This window comes from Lepidochelys kempii, chromosome 5 (genome assembly GCF_965140265.1).
Source record: "Lepidochelys kempii isolate rLepKem1 chromosome 5, rLepKem1.hap2, whole genome shotgun sequence".
In the NCBI taxonomy this organism is placed as follows: Eukaryota; Metazoa; Chordata; order Testudines; family Cheloniidae; genus Lepidochelys; species Lepidochelys kempii.
Genome location: NC_133260.1, coordinates 96,033,249 through 96,055,855, shown reverse-complemented (window position 1 = coordinate 96,055,855; position 22,607 = coordinate 96,033,249). Strand labels below are relative to the sequence as shown.

The 22,607-nt window shown below is 41.2% G+C and overlaps 1 protein-coding gene across 5 annotated transcripts in view; it reads left to right on the top strand.

Annotated features, from left to right (window-relative positions):
- Nucleotides 1-22,607, top strand: part of VPS13A (vacuolar protein sorting 13 homolog A) — a 259,919-nt gene that overhangs the window by 522 nt on the left and 236,790 nt on the right. For all 5 annotated transcript variants that reach the window (XM_073345105.1, XM_073345103.1, XM_073345104.1 and 2 more), the window contains exons 2-7: nt 10,547-10,590; nt 16,148-16,190; nt 18,154-18,249; nt 18,546-18,647; nt 19,689-19,798; nt 20,203-20,262. In XM_073345105.1, the coding sequence (XP_073201206.1) occupies nt 10,547-10,590; nt 16,148-16,190; nt 18,154-18,249; nt 18,546-18,647; nt 19,689-19,798; nt 20,203-20,262 (455 nt within the window). The remainder of the gene's footprint in view (nt 1-10,546; nt 10,591-16,147; nt 16,191-18,153; nt 18,250-18,545; nt 18,648-19,688; nt 19,799-20,202; nt 20,263-22,607) is intronic.

Sequence of the window (22,607 nt, the reverse complement as noted above, 5' to 3'; positions counted from 1 at the left end):
CAACCCACGCGCTGTTGTCCCGGTGTGTGGCCTGCTCCCCGCGCTGAGCTGGGCCCGCTGCCAGCTGTGCTCGCCTCGGCTCCGTCTCCTTTCGGAGGGTGAAGGGACGCTTCTGTCTGGGGAGGACTACGCTGTTGTTCAACCCAACGCGACTAATGGGAAGAGCCAAGAAAAACGTTCTCGTTTTTGGATTTGACAGCACTTACATAGAGCCTTGTCCCCTGTTCCTGTGTCACGTTACTGCAAAAACAGGAAATTATGACCGCAGAACTAGCGAAATTGGGGTGGGGGGCTTTGGGGAGAAAGGCAATATCTGAAACTACTTCACTTTCTTTAAAAAGATCGTTTAATCTTAGTATTGGTGTCTCAGTTTGGCTGAAAACTTTTGAAAGCAGCTCTTGGCATCCACGACCAATGTACCCTTTAAAAACTCTAAAAGAAAGTTGCATTTTAAACACTCCCCTGCACGGTTTAAAAGCTAAACAGGTGAATTATTCAGAACCTGAAAGTGAAACTGCCTGTGAATAAAAGTGAATTAGACTTGATTGAATTTTCATTATCCAAGGATAGAGAAAAACAGGTAACAGTGTTAAATTTAGTATAGTTTCAAATTTACTTATATAAAGTGAAAAGAGAAAACAGTTTTACTGTAACGGGATGATTTGTTAAGGATCTATAAAAAGTTGTATTATTTTGCTGGTTCAACATATAAACACAATGTGGAAGGTTTTATTAATTTGTTTGGCTTTTATTTCTTTTTACCTAAAATTTATCAGGAATGGCAAGAATGGTCTTCCCTACTTTTTTTTTTTTTTTTTTTGGGAGGACCTAGTGCAGAGGTGGGGGTGTGGTCAGGGATCAGGGGTATGGATAGGGGTCGGGGCAGTCAGAGGGCAGGTAACGGGGGTTGGATGGGGCAGCGGTCCCAGGGGGGGCAGTCAGGACTGGGGGGGTGTTGGATGGGGTGGCAGGGGGCAGTCGGGTGGGGGGTCGGGGGTGGTTAGGGGACAGGGAGCAGGGGGTGGTAGGTGGGGTAGGAGTCCCGGGGGGGCCATCAGGGAACAGGGGGGTTTGGATGGGGCAGGAGTCCCAGGGGAGCTGTCAGGGGGCGAGAAGTGGGGGGGTCGGATAGGAGGCGGGGGCAGGGCCACGGCTACGCCTGGCTGTTTGGGGAGACACCTCCTCCCCTGCCCTCCGTACAGTTTTGGAAACCCGATGTGGCCCTCAGCCAAAAAGTTTGCCCGCCCCTGACCTGGTGGATGTCTGTCTGAAAACACTGTAACCAACTCTCTCTTGTCCAAGGTAGGTTTAAGTCTGTGTGAGCTGTGGTACACAGAAACAGGTAGTGTGAGTAGCAGTGATGACCACGCCACAAGCCCTGAAGGTGTGTACTGTAGTTGCTCCAGCTGCTGGAGCTGTGTAGCCATCTGGGCTCACTCAAATGTCATGCATGCAGGAATCACAAAATAAACAGACCCTTTACTCCCAGTGTAGCTGGGGAAAAGGAGTTCAGTAAAGTAGCAAACAAGTCATATGTATGTGCGCGTGCACACAGATAAGGTGGGTGAGGTAATGTACTTTATTGGACCATCTTCTGTTTTGGTGAAAGAGAAAAGGTTTTGAGTTTAAATAGAGCAAGCTTGAAAACTTGTCACTTTCACAAACAGAAGTTGGTCCAATAAGGATATTACCTCACCCATCTTGTTTCTCTAATGTCCTGGAAGCAGCACGCATGTGTGCACACGCACGCAAAAAAGTCAGTTAATAACATGCTTTGTGGTTCTATATCAGCCTGAATCCACACTGGCCCCATTGTGTCTCTGGAGCATGCACACATTCTGAGACAGTCCTTCTCAGCTAGGGATTTTCATGTCTCTAGGGCCAAGGCTTTCTTCTTGAAGCCCTTCCTTATTCAGAGCCCCATCTGACCCAGGCCTTCACATGTTTGGGCCAGATTACAGGAGCTTTCCTTGGTCCCCTCAGGACCAGGACAGTCCTGCGTCTCTCCAGTTTATCTTGATGGCTTGTGTATCCATTTCCACTCCTGGGATTATTTTACTGGCTGAGGAAAAGGGATTCAGCTCTCATCGGAGAGAGAAGCTTTCAGAGTCCTAAAGTTTCAACAACTCAGTTCCCTGCTGGAGAGAGAGAATGGACCTTGAAAAGACCATTGCTAGCATATTTATTGTGAGTATGTGTACCTTAATTGGAAGGACTGAGTTATTGAATCTTTAGTAAAGATGTCATATTTCCAGAATATTAATTGCTCACATTGTTGTTTCATTAGTTCTCCAGTTGTTGTACAGGAAGACAAGACCTGAATTTCTAATATAAAAAACTTGTAAAAACTTTCAGCTGCCCCTCTGTGTCACAGAGGGTAGAAGCTAATTTTTTTCCCCTTTGTAGGATATCTTTAAGACTTCCCCTAGCTGTTCAATCCAAACAATATTGGGCTGAATCTAATCTAACTAGAATTTTCTGCACTAAATGGCAATTGGTATCTTTCCCTATGGAAGGCAGTTTTGAGATTTGGCTGTAACATAATGGCATGTAAAATCTCACTTACTGACTGGTCTTTTCCCCACTTCCCTTGGGAGGAACACAATTCTACAGTCTAACAATTTAAATTGTAGCTTTTGTTTTGGAATATTCTGTAAAAATCTTCTTTGCTTACTTTCATACTTTTGTAATAAGTTTATCTTTCCTTCTTGATATTTACATGCTTGACAATGCTATACTTTCTCATAGTGGGTTATTTAAGTTTGGTTCTTTTTAATTTTTTAACCAAATCCCTGTGGCCCTTATTCAATTTGGTGCATGGAAAGTGGGTTTTCCCCTGCGGATTCATTTTTCTGATAGCATTGCTCCCAGAACTGTACTGGGTAATCTGTGACACTGTTGAAACAGCATCAGAGAAGGTTGATTTTCCCCGGTCCACAATGTGGTGCAGTTGTGGCATATGCAACCCAAAACATATCTTTCATATTTTGCATTACAGTGGAGTCGAATCTTAGGCGGGGGTTAGGTTCTAAAGTCAGTGCGTAAGGTGAAAATCGTGTATAGTCAAAATTACCCTTGAAAATCCCTTAAATCGCAAACCGGAGTGCCGCAGGGTAGCCAGGGGCATTGTCTACGATCAGCAACACTTTAAAGTCAAGTCCTTTCTCTTTGAGGTACCGCTTGACCAACGGAATGAAACACTTGTGGAACCAATCCAGAAATTGTATTTAAATAATGCTGCTGTCACCCAAGCCTTTTTATTTGATTGCCAGAACACAGGCAGGAGATTTTTTATTCTTGCCTTTTAGAGCACGGGGATTTGCAGCCCTGTAGAGCAAGTTCGGCTTTATTAAATGCCCAGCGGCATTGCCACAAGACAACACAGTCACATGGTCTTTAGCTGCTTTGAAGCCAGGGGCTTGTCTTTCTGATTTCGAAGTGTAAGTGTGATTGGACATTTTTTTCCAGAAGAGCCCAGTCTCATCAGCATTAAAAATTTGTTTTGGAAGATAGCCCTTTCCTTCTATGATTTTCTTTAATTGTTTGGGGTAGGCTTTTGCTGCCTCTTCATTGGCAGATGTGGCTTCACCAGTAGTCTGCACGTTTTTGAGGTTGAAGCGGTTCCTAAAACTGTTAAGCCAACCTTGGCTGGCTTTGAATTCCTTCTCATCAGAAGGCTGTCCCTCTTCGGTGGGAGGTTTCAACAGCACATAGAGGCTGTCTACACTACCCACTGGATCGGCGGACAGCGATCGATCCAGCAGGGATCGATTTATCGCATCTAGTCTAGACACGATAAATTGACCCCCAAGTGCTCTCCCGTCGACTCCTGAACTCCACTGCGGCGAGAGGTGCAGGCAGAGTCGATGGGGGAGCAACCACAGTCAACTCACCATAGTGAAGACACCGCTGTGAGTAGATCTAAGTACGTCGACTTCAGCTCCGTTATTCATGGAGTTGAAGTTGCGTAACTTAGATCGATTCCCCCGGCCCCCCAAGCGCGGATAGTTGAATTCGCGTAAGTTAAATGCACGTATGATGCGACTCACCTGTATATGTTAGCCTTTCATTCCAAAAGATCTCAAAGGCTTTGCAAAATATTTATGCTTTTCCCATTCCGATGTCACCATTTGTATAGCAAAGGGTGGCAGTCAGTCAACAACCCTCCCCCCCACTATCTCATAAAGCCATGGATCTCTAATGACCAATTCACATTAACCAAACTAATGTTATGGAACTCAATTCTTTCACCTTAGAGGAATGAAGGCTTTTTGCCTTAATATTGAAAACAAATAACAAATTTGCTGCTTACAGTCTCTTGTATTACTACTTTCAAAAGTACAGTATCTTAATCCTGATAAATATATTTCCTTTGATATTTGTCAAGTGAACCAGCTTGCATGGTTTTATATGAATTTTAAGTGACACCTAGATAATTGCATAATGATGGAGCAGTGAAATTCTTCTGGTCACGGTAACTATAGTGTCTTTGACCCTTGTATTAGAGCGTTACTTTTGTGAACTTCATGTCCATCCTAAACTTTAAATAAAATTTAGTCTCTGAAAGGTGAAATATGCTAACTTCAATCTTCCAAATGTCGCACTGAGCAAAGTGGTTGCAACTTTTTATATTTTTGTTTAATTATACTCCTTGGTTTAACATAAGAACATAAAACTGGCCATCCTGGATCAGACCAGTGATCCATCTAGCCAAGTATCCTGTCTTCCTGTGGTGGCCAGTGCCATATTCTTCAGAGGTAATGAGCAGATCAGGGCAATTGTCAAGTGATCCATCCCCTGTTGTCCAGTCCCAGCTTCTGGCAGTCAGACCTTCAGGTACACACAGAACATGTGGGTTGCATCCCTGACTGTCTTGGCCAATAGCCATCGATGGACCTATCCTCCATGAAAATGTCTAATTCTTTTTTGAGCTCAGTTACAATTTTGGCCTCCCTAACATCCTCTGGCAATGGGTTCCACAGGTTGACTGTGCATTGTATGAAGAAATACTTCTTTATGTTTGTTTTAAACCTTCTGCTTATTAATTTCATTGGGTTCTTGTGTTATGTGAAAAGGTAAATAACACTTCCGTATTTATTGTCTCCACAAGAATAAGGTTCATAATTTTACAGATCTCTATCATATACCTGCTTAATCATCTCTCTTCTAATCGGAACAGTCCATTTTTTATATGGAAAATTTCTTTATATGGAAGCTGTTCTATACCACAGTCATTTTATTGCCCTTTCTGTACTTTTTCCAATTTTAATATCCTTTTTTGAGATGGGGCGACGGGAACTATATGTAGTATTCAGAATTTTTTTTTTCCAGGTGTCTGGCTCGTGGATTTTGGCCACAAGCTCAGAGTCTAATTGATTGCCATATTTGGGGTTGGGAAGAAATTTTCCCCTAGGGTTAGATTGGTAGAGACCCTAGTGGGTTTTCGCCTTCCTCTGCAGCATGGGTCATGGATCACTTGCAGGTTTAAACTCTTGTAAATGGTGGCTTCTCTGTAACATGAAGTCTTTAAATCAGGATTTGAGGATTTCAGTAACTCAGTCAGAGGTTAGAGCAGAGGTGGGCAAACTGTGGCCCTTGGGCCACATCCGTCCTGCAGGACTGTCCTGCCTGACCCCTGAGCTCCTGGCCCGGGAGGCTAACTCCCGGCCCCTCCCCTACTGTTCCCCCTCCCATGTAGCTGTGCCTGCTGTGAGCTCCTACTGCTCTGAGCGGCATGGTAAGGGAGTGGTGGCGGCGTGCGCAGCGGTGGAGGGGTTGGGTAGGGGGTCCTGGGAGGCAGTCAGGGGACAGGGAGCAGGGCGCAGTTGGATCGGGCGGAGGTTCTGAGGCGGTCAGGGGTTGGGGAACGGGGGGGTTGGGAAGGGAACAAGGTGTGGGAGTCCCAGGGGGCCTGTCAGGGGATGGGGGTGTGGATAGGTCGGGGCAGTCAGAGGACAGGGAGTGGGGGGGGTTAAATAGGGGGTGGGGCGGTTTGGGGCAGGGGTCCCAGGAGGAGGCAGTCAGGGGACAAGGAGCAGGGGAGTTGGATGGGGTGAATAGGGGACGGGGGCCAGGCTGTTTGGGGAGGCACAGCCTTCCCTACCCGGCCCTCCATACAGTTTCGCACTCCAATGTGGCCCTCAGGCCAAAAAGTTTGCCTATCCCTGGGCTAGAGGTATATTATAGGAGTGGCTGTGTCAAGTTCTATGGGCTGTAATGTGCAGAAGATCAGACTTAAATGATCATGTTGGTCTCTCCTGACCGTAAAGTCTATGAGGTCTGGGTGTATCATGGATTTATAGTGGCATTATGCTATTTTTGTCCTATTTTCCAGAGGCGCGGACTCCATGGGTGCTCCAGGGCTGGAGCACCCACAGGGAAAAAGTAGACAAGCTCCCCACTCCTTGTCTCCTCCTCCCCCCCCCCCCTTCCCCGAGCGCGCTGCATCCCTGCTCCTCCCCCTCTCTCCCAGCAATTCTCACCCCCCCCACCGCCTAACACAACTGTTTGGTAGCGCTTAGGACTTTCCAGGAGGGACGGGGAGGAGTGGGGATGCGGTGTTCTCAGGGGAGGAGGTGGAGAAGAGGCAGGGCAGGGGTGGGGACTTGAGGAAAGAGGATGAAATGGGGGTAGGAAGGGGGAGGGGTTGGAGTGGGAAAAGAGGGGGCGGGGACTTTGGGGAAGGGGTGGAAAGGGGGTGGGGCAAGGGCGGTGCAGGGGCAGGGGTCGAACACCCATTGGGCAGAGGGGAAGTCAGCGCCTATGCTATTATCTGTCCCTTTCTTAATGGTTCCTAACATTCTGTTGGCTTTTTTGACTACTGCTCTGCATTGAGCAGATGTTTTCAGAGAACTAGTCACAATGATTCCAAGATTTTCTTGAGTGATAACAGCTAATTTGGACCCCATCATTTTGTATGTATAGCTGGGATTATGTTTTCCAATATGCATTACTTTGCAGTCACCAATATTGAATTTTATCTGTCATTTTGTTGCTCTGTGTAATGGGGTCTACAAACCCCATATTAAGCATAGATCGGGCTGGAGGGAGGGGAAGGAGGAGAGTCTCTTCTGTTTATAAGCAAGCAGCTTTATCACAATCCCGTGCAGCTCCCAGTCATGGAGGGAGGCACCCACAGCTGCCACCAACAGAGGAAACAAGGCCTGCTATAGAGGGGAGAGTACAGAGAAGGAAAGGGAGGCATAAGAGCCTGGGATAGCAATGGGATGACAGCCCTGCACCAGGCTGCCTCCAAGAAAACAGCCAGAAGACTGAAGGAGACTGCAAGCACAAAAAGTAAAGGGCTAGCAGACTTAATTGGAGGTGAGGGTCCAGGAATTGACCGGAGAGCAGACTATGGCGGGTCAGTCAGAAGAAGCTAAGACCCCCTCGAGACCATACTGAGAGATGGTGACACCCAGTCACCCAGTTTTGTGATATCTCTTTGTAACTGTTTGTAGTCAGCTTTGGACTTAACTGTCTTGAGTAATTTTGTATCACCTGCAAACTTTGCCACCTCACTCTTTACCCTCTTTTCCAGATCATTTATGAATATGTTGAACACCATGGGTTCCAGTACAGATTCATTGGGGACCCAGCTGTTTACCCCTCTCCACAGTGAAAATTGACCATTTATTTCTACCCTTTATTTCATATCTCTTAACCAGTTACTGATCCATGAGAGGACCTTCCCTCTGATCCCATGACTGTATAGTTGTCTTAAGAGCCTTTGGTGTGGGACCTTGTTCAATTCTTTCTGAAAGTCCAGGTACACTATATCAACTGGATCACTCTTTCCACGTTTGTTTGATTTTCTCAAAGGATTCTTTTAAATAGATGGACGAGGCACGATTTCCTGTTACAAAAGCCATGTTGACTCTTCTATAACATATTGTGTTCATCTATGTGTTGGATAATTGTTTTCTTTTAACAAGGTCATTTTGAATTCTGATCTTGCCCTCCAAAGTGCTAGCAACCTCTTGCAGCTTCGGGTCATCAGCAGATTCTATTAGCATACACTCCACTTATTTATCCAAGACATTAATGAAAATATTGAATGAGTCCGGACTCAGGGCAGACCCTTTGGGACCCCATTAGATATGTCCTCCCCGGTATGACAGCAAACTACTGATAACTACTTTTTGAGTACAATCTTTCAACTAGTTGTGCACCTACCTTATAGTAATTTTATTTAGCCAACATTTCCCTAGTTTGTTTAAGAGAATGTCATGTGGGACAGTCAAAAGTCTTACTAAAATCAAGATATCCTGGCTACAGGTTTCCCCCATCCACTAGACCAGTAACCCGCTCAAAGAAGGAAATTAGTTCGCATGATTTGTTCTTGACAAATCCAATATTGGCATATATTTATAACTCTGTTATTCTCTAGGCACTTACAGACAGATAGTTTCAACCATATTTTGCCTGGTACAAGTTAGTCTTACTGGCCTGTAATTGCCAGGATTGCCTCTGGAACCTTTTTAAAAATCTGATGTTACCTTAGGTATCCTCCAATCATTTGGTGCAGAGGCTGATTTAAGTGACAGGTTATATACTGCAGTTGTTGGATGACACTGAGAGATGTGGCACCCTCAGTTGACTAGTAAAAATAGACAATAGCCTCATACAGTACAAGACAGACTAAAAGAAAAATGCCTTTTTAACTTTAGGATGCCATTATGCATAGGTGTATATGGAGGAGCATAAATGTAAAACCAACAGATGCTTGAAGTGATGGAAAGTAGATAAATATTCAAATACACTAACAGTTTAAGTCTCTTAAATACACACATTTGAAATGGTGACATCTTTTCAGTGAAGATTTAGCATTTTTACCTGAGCCCTGCAGTGAAGTGTCATTACCCGGTTTTATTATATCTGTAAAATGTTGTTTAGAAGATTTATGGGTGAATTATGAAGCACAAGTACTTCAAATTAAATTTCATGTGTCAAACCAAATAAAAACCTTTTCTGATGGCTTTCTTGTTTACTTGACAATTAACAAAATTCCATAATCTGTCGTGCATCTCCTAGTCACTGGCAAGCTACTGATCTACTTTATATGTATGTAGTTGTGCAGCACAGCAAATTCTTCTTCATGGGGCCTCTGCATAATCCTATTTGTGGGATATAGTGTTCCTGGTGTCGAGCTGTGATATATTTCTAGCCAGCAATGTCCATTTGTGCCACTCGGCGTCCCTCTGTAGAAGATTTCGAGAGCATAAAGGGGGCAGTGGCCTCAACTGCCCTTCAGTTGCTTTTTAGTTGCTGAAGATGCAGTGAGCTTGAGTTGCACAGTGTCCTCAGCGCTTTCCTCATCTGTTTCTTTGTTTTGATTCTGCCCTTTGTGGGCTATTTCCTTTTTAGTTTCACAGATTATTTAAACAGATTATTTAGTACTTTTCCTCAGATTGAAGCGTAAAGAAAAATGAATCGTGCTGAAAGTACAAATTCAGAAGGTATAATAAACTTTGTGTGGAGCTGAATATTGTTCTTTGGACCTGATGGAAATGCTGCTGACACTAAAGTCTATTGGTTGCAAATGGTGTTGCACAGATGTGCAGCTCAGTAAAGACTCTAGTTAACACTCTCATAGTTGCTTTGCCTCTACAGCGTTAACTGGAATGAAAAGCAGGAAAAGCTTACCTAAGTAAGCAGATACAACTTAGTGTATACACGGGCAGCAGATCTGTTGAGTAGCAATGTTCTGTGTTTATTCAGGTAGTCACTTTTCTGAGCACAGTCACACCTAAAGACAGTTAGATTTACCTAATTGCTCTAGTTGGAAACATGAACATTAATTGTAAGCCTATAGAAGTCAGTTAAATGGATGTTTACCCATGTTGTTGTTAACAGATGCAATATCAGACTTCATGACTTTTCTGGATACTAGGGCCTCGTCTAAAACCTACTGAAGTCAGTGAGAGTCTTCCATTTCTTCAGTGTTCTATTGGTCAGCCTCTGAATCAGTAATAGAGGATCCAATAATTTACTCAGTCTTTTTTTTTTAATTTCAGTTCTGGTATGTTAACAAGTGGCACATAATAGTCTGTATAGAAATTTAGAACACCTAGTTCTGTAGGAGCTAATTCTGATACTTTAAAGAATGTCTCAGAGAACTTTTGTGTGCAAATAGTAGGAGCTGGTAAAGACACACGAAACTTGTTTACATGGTCATCTCTGAAAGTCTCCTGATGTTGCTGTAGCACTGGTGCTAGTATTAGTGGCAGTTCTAGTGCAGACTGGCAGCTAATATTTTTGATCATGGCCCCATCTATGCTAGACGTGCTTTGAGACAGCTGGTTTGCAATAGTGCTCTCTGCATTATTGGCAACTGTGTGACATTTTTCAGGGGGAAAATGTCATTAATTGCAACATATGGTCTGTTTTCTCTTCATAAACAACAAACAAATATTAATACTAAACCTCTATCCTAATTGCTGAAAACTCACTGTGAAATAATGGTGCTTCTAGGTTTGCAGTAGTTTAGGAGATACAGAACTGTGTTTTAACTACAATTTTAAATCTTTTCATCTTTTTCCTTTAGGAGCTGTAGCACTTAAGAATCTTGAAATAAAGGAAAATGCACTGGTAAGTTCAAAGCAAGCAAAAATGAGAAACTGTTACTATTGTTCTGAAAATAGTTGTTTGTATAGTATATTGAACATTTAAAGTGCCATATAAGGATGGAGTTGGTTGATTTTTAGCTAGAATAGTAAGCAGACATCTTTCATCTCAAGAAATGAATTGCTTTGGTCTTCTGAAAAACCTTCAAAAGTTATTTGTTCTTTCGTTTTTATGGACTGCTCTGCTACTATTATTTGAGAGACCATTTAAAAAAATGTCATGAGGAAACTGGAATGACAGTTACAAGTCTGATCTAAAATATATTTTTAGCTTTCTGAATAATAAAAAAATTTGCTGGCTAGAACACAGTTTATCAAGCACATAATCTAATAAAACAGTATTTGAGATTAATATTAAAATATAGATAATGGACTCTCTTGAGCACATCAGGAAATATTAAAACATGATGATCTTGACATAGAAACTTTTTTTTAATTATGTAAAATATTGCACAATCACAGCAGAAAATTTTAAAACAGCCCAAAGTCTTAGATTTCCCTAAGCATGTCTTAGAATGGTTAAAGGGAGAAAAATGAGACCTTTTGTATGGACAATGCATGGTCAAAATTTTTAATCCAGCAATTATTCAAATAATTTTGGCAATATACTCAAGAGGGTTATTTCACTTTGCATCACTCTGTTCCAGGCATGTTGGTATTTGTTTGAAGGCGTTGGACTTATTTTCCAGAGCTTCCAACTTGTGTCACAATAAATAACATATAAAATTTTCTCCCAAGCATGACAGAATAGATTTTTCTTGCATGAAAACTGTATTAATTTAACTCAGCCCCATAGGCTTAATTTTCAAAAATTAAGCATTTTGGTTATATTATGTGAAATATTATAAAGTATTAAACTATACTGTTAGCATTTATGTTAAATATTTTGCACTGAATAGTTGCTCCTGATGTTTTTCCCTTTAGGATGAAACTGGTGGAACTTCTGTTTTTTAAAATGCTTTTTGAATCCCCCGAGCCGTGGTGGTGGGGTAGAGCTTGATCCAGACTTGCTGCAGACTATAAGTGTTGTCCTCCGAATATTTGTCAGTTTCTTCTTGAGATACATTTGTGAATGAACTCCATATGGGAAACTGCCTCATTGGCTGTTGCTTCAGCCCTTCACCCAATAATGAATTGGATAACGTTTTTATTGGATGACGTTTTTATTTCTGTAACCTTATCTTTCAGCAGATCTGGTTGATTTAAAAAAAAAAAATCTTAACACCTAAGGAATTTCTAATAGCCTTGCACTAAGGAGCTATTGTGATAATTGGGCTACAAATTTACTCTTAATTATGAGCTCAACTGTAAAAAGAATGTGAAAGTTCTTAATCTGTCACAATAACCTATAATAAAAAATGCCGATGGAAAAAGATACGAAAGGGAGACAGACTGAGTTAATCGAAAGAAAAAGGCGTACAGATATAACTCAAGGGCTGTGTTAAGATCATGCTTGGTAAATAATGAAAAAGAGTGGAACCAGAATTGATGTGTTAGAAACTAGGCCTGAATGGTGGACAATATAATGAGAGGATTGGCTGTTCCACCCAGTATTCCCTTTGCGGGTCCTTAGAGAAAGTGATTTTGGGGAGAAAAACTGGGTAGTGGACAAGTGTCACCATCATGGCCACCATTTCCACTGTCTACTGGGACCCCAGGCCTTGGTCACCCTGAGAGATGTCCTGACCAGACTACTCCAGAGAGGGGTCCCAGAAGACATCACCACCTCTACTGTGTCCAGCTGAATACAGAAGACCACCTGAGAGGAAACGGGATCAGACCTTAACAGCAGCAGCCCCTCTCAACTAGTTACTCTTTTCCCCTAAAGGACAGTTATTACCATCTTTAGATGGTGTCTGAGACTGTCAAACAAGGGTTTTTTCCTCTTCTAAGAACTGTCTCCCACTAAAGGGAAAGGGAACAAGGGATGTTGTTAAGCTGAAAGCCTTACTTAATATTTTACATTTCAATTGCTTTAGTTGTTTTCCTTTCTTTTTCTTTAATAAAAGCTTAAGAGGATTTCTAATGGTTCATTTTCCATGGTATTAAGCAGGCTAAGATCTTTGTAAACCAAACCCCAGACCTTATTTAACACCTTTGACTCTCTGGGCACATATATTCCATCTAAATTAATGCAGAAGAGCTAAAATCCAGGACTGATATCCCGCAGGTGATTTTCACCAGAGAAGATTGACAAGTTAAATTTTCCTTTATGAGCTCAATATCTGACCTTTTTTTAAAAAAACAAAAGAAGTGATCTGATTCATTCTTCATTGTGCCATGGTTCACAGATCTAACATAACAGGTACTTCAGCTTGCAGTTATTGCAGTTGGAAGTAGAACCAGACCTGTCAGTCACTGATAGTAGGAGAATGACCTGCTCCCTGAAGTTTGTTCCCAGTTTTCCTTCAAGTGCATTGGGTGCACATACACCTAGAATGAAATGTAGATGTGTGCCCAATACACTCACCATCTCCATGAAGTGCTGTTTGATTCAGGTAAACTGAAGTGTGTGCAGAGTATGATAGAAGATTTGCCCTTCGAAGGATCCGAGCTTTTCCCCCCTCAAAAGTCAGACAACAGTATGTGCACTGTAAAGGACTCCTGTGTGAATCTCTGTTCACTAGGAGTTTGTACTCCGAACAAAAAGGAGCAGTTAGGCCTCATCTTTGTTATAGATCCTTGATCTGGCAGAGATCAGACGATTCTGCCAAGAGAGGCTCTAGACCTCTCCATTGTTGCCAGCCAGTGTTGTGTATAGGTCTTTCTAACCAGACAGCCTCAACCTCCAAGTTGAGCAGCTCCATGACCAAGTTGAAAACAATGGGACTCAGGGGCCAGCTTTGCTTCACGCTGCTACGGATCGGAATTTCAGGAGTGGGTGGTGGTGGTGCAGCCTTCATACAACATCCCTATTGTGAATATCTGCAAACCAGCAAAATGGTAGTTTGTACAAACTTTTTCCAGACAATGCTGTTACTCAAGCCTCTAGATGCTATGCCAACTTTGGCAAAAGGGTGTTAGTCTGTTCAAGTGATCCAAAGGCCCAGGACCTGTATGGTAATTGCTGATGTGTCACCTACAGTGGAATGCATATGTGCACAATCCCTTGAAGGAGAAATAAAGAGTTACTTACCTGTACAGTAACTGTTGTTCTTTGAGATGTGTTGCTCACATACATTACGTGACCCTCCTTCCTCAATACTTTGGACAGTGTATGCAGTGATGCGAAGGAACAGAGAGGGTGGTGGTGGACACATCCTTTTATGCTCTTGGCTTGACACTCAAGGAGAGCAGGGGTATATTGACCAGCTAGTGGAACTGCTGGCAGAAGTCTTCAACTTGAGTATGATGGGTGCACATACACCTTTAACAGAATGAATATGTGAACACCTCTTGAAGAACAAGCAAATAACAATGTTTTTATCTGTCTCCATGGTCGCATGCTCAGCCTGATCCCCTGTTGCAGAGCTTTTCTGGGGAAATTTCCAAACTTTATTTTAAATTTCTGACTAATAATTCAGCTCACTGTGTCTGTTTAATTCCCAGCTGTGTCCTGGAGCTTGTATTTGCTTTTTGGGAAGATTGTCCCCTTAGCTCTACTTCTCCTTCTGGGGTTCAGTGAGTGGTGCTTCTCTAGGCTTCAGGTAGAGAGCTAGTCCAAGAAAAGCCAGAGGCAAAAGGGATCATTCTCAAACTAAAAATCCTACTGACTAAGGCTGCAGCTTTCAAACTATAGCTTTGGTCACAGTGAGGACACTGGACATTGTACAGAGGGGGGGATACTATGGAGCTGTGGAAGAATCACAGGAACTGCTTTGTCTCATTCCCAATCTTAAGCAACCCATGGAAGGGCCAAAACATGAATGAAATCATCAGTTATCTATATCAGATTGAAGCAACACTCTCTTCTCATCCTCAGCCTTAGATTTGGAACAAACAGAACAGGGCTCCCTCTGAAACATCTGAAAAAGCTCTGAAAAGAGACTTGTCTTCATCCCATAGACATTTTTACTACTTGCATTTAGTTGGCAGCTTTGAGTGTTACCATTTGATCTGGTATGTGTAACACTCTCTTCCAGGATCATATTCGGTTTATTATTGGCATTAAAAGAAGAAGAAAATTCACTTTTATTTCTTCTTGAACATTTTTTCCAATTATGGAGATATACGCAGAGAGAGCTTGAAACAAACACACAGTGATTTCTGTTTCTGGAGTATCTTGGATTCATGATAAATGCTGATATATGGCACTATGGAAGTCAGTCAGAGGCCTTGGCTGAGGATGAATACTATCAGGTGGAAGGTCTCATCTCATACTGTTAACAGTATGGTGTAACAAACACAAAAATTGAACTCTTATTGGAGCCTATTTGAAATGTTGATCTCATACAATGGCATGATTCAGAGAACCAGTGTCCATATGATACCTATCCAGTACTACTTATTTCTTCCACATCTTATCCTGTCACATCTGTTGACAGAATTCAGGGAATAGTCTCAGCTCCCTCAATTGGTGAGTGCAGAGAACCAGATTTTGTTGGAGGTATCCACCCATTAATAAACTAGGCAGAGTAATCCTTATGTTAGATGTCCGCTGGGGTTAATGGAGGGGGCTTTTTCAGGTCCCAGTTCAGTCCAGGGAATGGGTATCAGAAGCAAAAATCATAATATGCACTAGCTGGAACACAAGGATTCAGTAAGGTCTTGAAGGATTCTTTCTTCCCACAGCCCTGCTCTGGTCATTACAGTCAGTGTGGCTGGGGCATTTATAAATAAATTAGGAATAAACACGATCAGTGCTATTCCAGAGAAAAAATCAACTTCTGTTCTGGGAAGAGCATACTTTCCTACCACTAAGGAGAGATGAACCCATCAATGGAGAGGTGAACATCAGAACTTACATGGCAGAAATTGGGTTAAGCAGAGTGGAACCTACATCCAGAAATACACTCACTCCTTGTCAGTATATTTACACATGGAAACACCAAGAAAATATCAAGGGAACATTAAGGGACAGGGTATATCCTTGCTGCTAATGAGTGACAGGGCTGGTTCTGCTCCCAGGCTCCAAGCAGGCTGACTTACATATTCTAATTTGTGGGCCTTATCACTCGAAGAAGGGAAACTTTCAGGTAAGCACAGATACATATTCCTATTCTAGTAGAGTTGCATTCTAGTGTAACAAAAAAACCAATACACATTTTTTACGTTCTGCCTCTATTGTTTTAACAGTCTGAAGAAGATTAAATGTCACATCCCCCTAAAATGGTTTTGTGATCTAATAAACACATGTTCAATCTAATATGGTTGACATCTAATATGGTTAGACATCTAGGAAAAGACTCCCATACTAAGATGTATTAAGAATATATGTTCTCAATTTATGTTTGGTGTTTGGAGCTAAGTGAACAGTAGTGTAATTTTGCCAAGAGAGGAGTTGGGGAAGAAAACATAAAGGTAAATTCAATATGTTGCTTAAATAGGTCTAAATATTTTTTAAAAATACCTTCTCTTTGCAGAGTCAGCTGGATGTACCATTTAAAGTCAAAGCAGGGCATATTGGTAAGTTGCATTTTTGTAGCATGCACTACTTTGTAATAAATGAAGTAAGAGCTTGCAGATGTATTTTCTGTTCTTACAACTGACCTCGGGCATTTCAAGTAGTTAATTTTCTTAAGGGTGTTCTGCAGTGTGTAAATGAATATGAATCAGTTCGCCCATTCTGGAATAAATATCTTCATACCTGTAAAAGACATTCTTATTTTAACTCTGGGGGAGGAATGCTAACATGGAAAATATAAGGAAGATTTTCCTAGTTATCAAATATTTGATAACGTATAAAATAACACTGTATATTAAAACCAAAAAATCCCAACAACTACATAATTTAGATTTTTTTCTTTCCTGCCTCCTGTAGTGTGCGAACACTTCAGCAGGCTTCCCATCACTGGCATGTTGCATGACTTGGGGAAGTTTCCTCAGAACACAAATTGACTGGTAGCATGACAAGAATTAGTGACTGTCATAAGGCAGGGCTTCTCCCTAGCTTGCTCAGGATTCACTGCCATGCTGTGTTTCTTTTAGGCAGGTTTATTGTCCAAACTAAAACAAACAAAACAGTTCCTCAGTGCACCCTTTGCATTTCAGACTGTCACTGTCCCTCCTCCCAGGGGACTCTGTCAAGCCTGCTGCTCCCGCTTCCTGCAGCTTCCTGGCTCTCTCTCAGCCAACTGCCCCTCACTGGGCCTGTCTCTGACCCTTAATAGCCCTGCATGCAACATTGCTCCCTTAATTGGCCCCAACTGGGAGCACCTGTTCTGGAAACTGGGACTGGACCTACTTAAGTTATAGGCAGGCAGCCACCCTGTGACATACTGTACCTCTCTTCCTCCCTCCCCCTTTTTAAAAAAAACAAACGACTCACAGGCAGGTTTTTTCTGACGTGCGAGGCCCTTCTGGACACCTTTCATCCCTGCCCCCTCCCCCAACCAAAACACACAAAACTTGATATAAACTCCTATGTACAAATTCATACACATCAGTATTCCCCAAATACCCCACATTACATAAAGCCAACATTACAATCCATAATCTACCCAGAGTCCTCATAACATTGTCTTCTCCAGAGCTTTGAGAAGGGTATCTTCTCTGCACACTGAGGCTTCAGCATGTCTGCACATAGAGATTCTTAATTCTCCCTCAAGTTCACCAACAGTGAGGTTCAGGCAACTTCTTTCTTCCTGTCTTGAGTGGTCTGGCGTTGTCCAGCCAGCTGCTCTTTTTCTTGCTGAATCAGCTGTAGCTCTCATTCTGCAGCCACCAGTTGCTCCTCTGTCTTCACAACGGAACCCATAAAACAAATGTCCTCTGCCTTTCCTCCTGCGAAGGACCACTGCCTTCACCCCAGCCAAGGAGTCTGTGAGAGGCTGAGATGTAAAGGGGGGGAAATACACTGGGAGTGATAGCCCTGCTTGATCTTGAAGAACTATTTTGCCTATGTTTGAGAAATAAAACTGCCTAAAAGAGACTGTAGGAATAGCAGTGTTTTTTTTGCGGGCGGAGGAGAAGACTTACTTTGTTACAATGTCATTGAATTGAAAAAGCAAATGGTTTATAAGGAAATGTGCTGAATCTCAATCCAGTATTTTTTCCTCTTTCAAATTTATCCCTCAATGCACTTTTTCCATAAAGCTTACAATAAATACTTAAATATTTTGATTGAGCCAGCAAGATGTGTCCATATCTAAAATGTCCAATCCTGTTGCTATTGGCCTTATCTTTCCTCCTCTCATCCTGTCCCCACTTTTATGTGTTTACCCTGCTAGTTGCTATTTCTAAAATATTGTAATGTATCTAAAGATTGTAAACTTGTCACAGACTATTTTTCTGTTTGCTTTGAAAGGTACTTAACATGCATTTGACTGTGTTAGGGAAATTTTAGATTTTTTTTTTTTTAAACCTTGTAACATACTTGTCAATCAAATTTCATTACATATTGTTATAACTTTTCTTTTATATACTGTAGGTCAACTTAATCTACAAATCCCGTGGAAAAACCTTTATACTCAACCAGTTGAGGCTGTTCTGGATGGAGTTTATTTGCTTGTAGTGCCTACAGCCAGTAAGTTGAGTGAGAGGAAAACTGTATATTATTGAGCTTTATTTTATTGTAATACTATTTTAAAAATCACTGGAATAGATCATGTATGCCATTACTCTTATTCCCAGGAGTTGCTGTTGCCTAACCCAAGTTATATTTTTCATATTTGATTTTCTTTTACTGTATTATTAAATCTTTAATATGTTCAAAAAAGATACTTCTTATTTCATCAAAATTATCTTCAAAGATGTTTTCAGAATTTTAACTTAATATATATACTTACTTGTGTCTTAACATTCTCTTCCTTCTTTATGTAGGCATAAAATATGATGCTGAAAAGGAAGACAGACATCTCCTAGAAGCAAAGCAAAGGGAACTGCAAAGAATAGAGGATGCAAAACAGAAAATAGCTGATCAGGGTAAGGAGGAAAAACAAATAACATGGCTGTATGTATTGCTAGATCTTTTAACTCCAAAAGCTGCCTGATGTTAAACTAATTGAATGTGAATTCTATCAGATTAGTTGCTGCCCTTGCAATATTTTTAAAAATGTTTTAGTTATGTGCACTAACATATAGTAAATTCACTAACATCCCTTAACTAGTAGCTGTGAAAACTGGTGGCTACTGGCTACTGTTCATTTTTGTGCAGGATATTTACTTTATTTCCAAAGTTTGTATTACATATAAATATTGACACTAGGGGTAGGCCAGCTATTATAGTTGGTACTTCAGTCACATTATCAAGCTTTCAGGACACATGTACTGCATAAGTTTCAAAAATAAACAGGGCTTTGGAAGTATAATTCACCTTTTTGTACAATTGTCTGCCAAACTCACTTTCTCTCTGTTATGAAGCAAATTTTAATTTTGGCTCCAGCAACGCAGAATCTTCTTGTATCTTTGTGGCAATGCCTCCCTAAAGGCTAATTCTACAACGTATAGAGTGCCTTATTGTTTTCTACTGCAAATTTGTTAGGTGTTGAGGGAGGATATTTAGGACTGGATTTTGAAAGGTATTTAGACACATAAAGTGTAGATAGGTGCTAGCAGCTTTTGAAAGTCCCCCTGGGTGCCTAACCCCCTAGCAGGATTTTGAAAATCCCTCTAGGTGCCTGTCTGCATTTTCAGATACCTTTAAAAATCTGCCCCTTACTACATCACTGGAGGCTTAAGCAGGATGAGGCCGTAGAGGACAGTGATATAAACATTATGAAAGTAAACTGAATGGTAGTGTTTAGTACAACTACAGTACAGTATAGCAGCAAGTACAGCTTCTGATACATGGAATCACTCCAGCATGTGGCTTTTGTAGTTAGGAAGTATTATGCTCCTACCACTGTTAATTCCTGGAGTCTAATCAGTTACAAAATTTATAATATTAAAATTATTTCCCATTCAGTTTTATTTCTCTCTCATACTTAATTTGAGTAAAAATATAACACCTGTGCTTCAATTTAGATAAAGGACAAGAAGAGAAACAAGACAGTTTTGTAGAAAAATTAGTCACTCAGGTCATCAAAAATCTTCAGGTGAAAATTTCCAACATTCATGTTCGATATGAAGATGATGTAAGTACTTCTGTATATGTGGAACATTTGGCTTTTGTGTATTATTTTAAATGATTGTGGATGACCCCCAGCTAGTTTCTTTTCCCCTCCTTATACTTTCCACGTTATGAGGGAACTTCTAATATTCTAGCAGTTTTCAGCTGTGTTTTTTGTGTCTTTCTTAAGGATGTATGCTGTGTAATAAATCAAATAGCATTGATTTATGTATTTCTAAAAAAACCCCAAAATAAATAAATGAGAGATGAGCATTTGATAAATGTAAATATAAATTTGGAGTTCAAAGTACATAAAATAAGGGTGCATAATTGTGCAAGCAGTTATTCACATGTTGCAAACTGTTTATTTCCTTTTCTTCATGTATTCTGATTTTAAGTAATTCTTTTTGTATTTTTTCCTCTTATTAGATCACAAATCAAGAGAACCCCCTGTCATTTGGGGTCTCACTTCAGAATCTCAGTTTGCAGGTAATTTAGTTTTATACTAGAAAGAATCCAGTAGACTCATCATGTTTTATTCCTGGATTAATATTATTAATATTCTTTAAATCAGTACATCTGATAAATGATTGATACAAGCAAGTATGCTCTTATCTAAAACAGCTGTTTGTTAGATAGATATATAGGTAAGTACACACACACCTACCTAATAAGTTAGGATGTCCCAGATACAGTTACCCATAGTCTGAGATGGTTTCTAGTGATCAGTAGCTGGGCTTCCAGGGGCCCTCTTTCCGTCCAGTTGATGGGGAGTTTAGGTGTCAGTTCCTTGCCCAAAGAAAAGCTCCCTTGGATTGTTCCCAGGTATTCATTTTTACCTGTCTCTTATAGTTAACAAACAAAGCACATAACCTATAGTGGCTTCTAGTGGGTCATCATAATAACCTCTGCTTGGTCACCAATTCTCCTAATTTCAACAACTGCTCATTATCTCAAGACATTTCTAGTATTTCTAGCCATAACAACAATATATTGGGGCACCTAAAACCAAGGTCGCTATTCACTCACTCTCTTCCATAACTTTCTAACCATCCTCCCATTCTGATTAACAACCTGCAAATATGCAGCTGTCTGACCTTATCCCACAAAGGCCTAAGATTATTCCTTGCTCTGTGGTATTTAGTTTTCAGCTGGCGGTGGCTGAACAAACAGAATGACTGATTGCAGTGTTGTCAAGTTCTGGGGTACACACAGGAATGTCAAATTCTGGCCAATAGTCACCGCTCTCCACTCTGCTTTCTCACACCTCTGCAGAATACATCTGAGAACATTTGAGAACCTCTGGTATAGACCAGGCTGGTATGCATTGAAAGTTTGCTAGTATATGTTGTGCTGTCTGGATTGGCTCACAACTGAGAGTGCCTACTTCAGGGCAGACTATCAGGAAACAGGACAGATACCCCAAGCTGGTGGTGTATTCTGTAACTATATTTCACCAAGCCAGTGAAAATGTAAACTCCTGAATCACTATACCAGTCTTACCATGGAGTCACAGACACCATAGATTCACCAGTCCATCTTACCACCCAGACAAAGTGGACTTCATGATACAGGGTCACTTAAACCAAAAATCACACCACATTAGGTTGCTCCAAGAGACCAGTCGCTTACTCCTGATCAATTGATACTCTAGATATTACACCAAAGACAATGCTGGTAGCCAATTCTGTAATAAACTAACTAAAGGTTCGTTAGCTAAGAAAAGAAAATGAGAGTTATTGAGAGGTTAAAGCTGATGAAATATATACACAGGTGAGTCACAGTTTGCAATTCCAAATTGTGACAATGATATAATAATCCGCCACTTTCCGAAAAGTCTTTTCAGGGTACCCAGATTGTCTCTGGGGATCTCTACTTTGCATCTGGTACACTTCCTATAAGAGTCCAAACAGTCCAGAAATCTAGGATCTTTCCTTGAACCCATACTTATAGATTCTTCTCACAGAAAACAAAGCGAGTGTGTCACTACCCACATGGACTTTTTCGTTGATGGTGGAGAGTGAGGAATGCATTTTGATTGACCTCTAATCATCACACACAATGACCATTTTCTTTAAAATTAGCACTTTTCTGTTGAAGTTCTTCATTTTCATTCCACAAGGCTTCTTTTGTGTTTGATGGGTTATTTAGTTAAAGGGGTACACACAATGTAAATGTTTGCGACTACATTATAACAGGATATGGTTTAAACTCCAAATACACTCTTATACGTTTAACAATCACTTTGATCTATACTAATACACAAGTACATTGGCCTTGGATTCTGACATGAGCTGGCACATGGTCTGCCAGTGTCACAGTGTGTGTTACTGTTGAATCAGTACTATGTTAATGTGCACTATGGAACTGTGTATGTGTCAGCAGGGTCCACATGCTGGGCTGGACTAGTTAGTGTGCAGCATGTTGGTGCGTTTTAGAATGCCCTTTAGCGTGCATTGCCCCACTGTGTAGGCAAATCCTATTGCCCTCCTGGGCCTGACAGCCAGAGTTAATCGTAGCAATTGCCAGTATCCTAAATACAAAGGCTAACAGCTTCTAGAACTCATTTCTAACTGTCCCAGAAGTTTGCCTTGTATCTATACTCCATTTTAATAGCTGTCCCCCACTAATCTGGGAATGTTTAAACACATCCTTGGACACTTTATACACTGTTCCAATCCTAGACCCAGATTTCAGGACTGAGGAAGAGCTTTTTAATTCACTTCTCACTCAGGACTGCTGTAACACTAAACACAAATTGCGACAATGTGTTGCTAGCATTAAATTGCATACAAAATTGCAACCACCATATCCTAAGTAGATACTGCACTTCT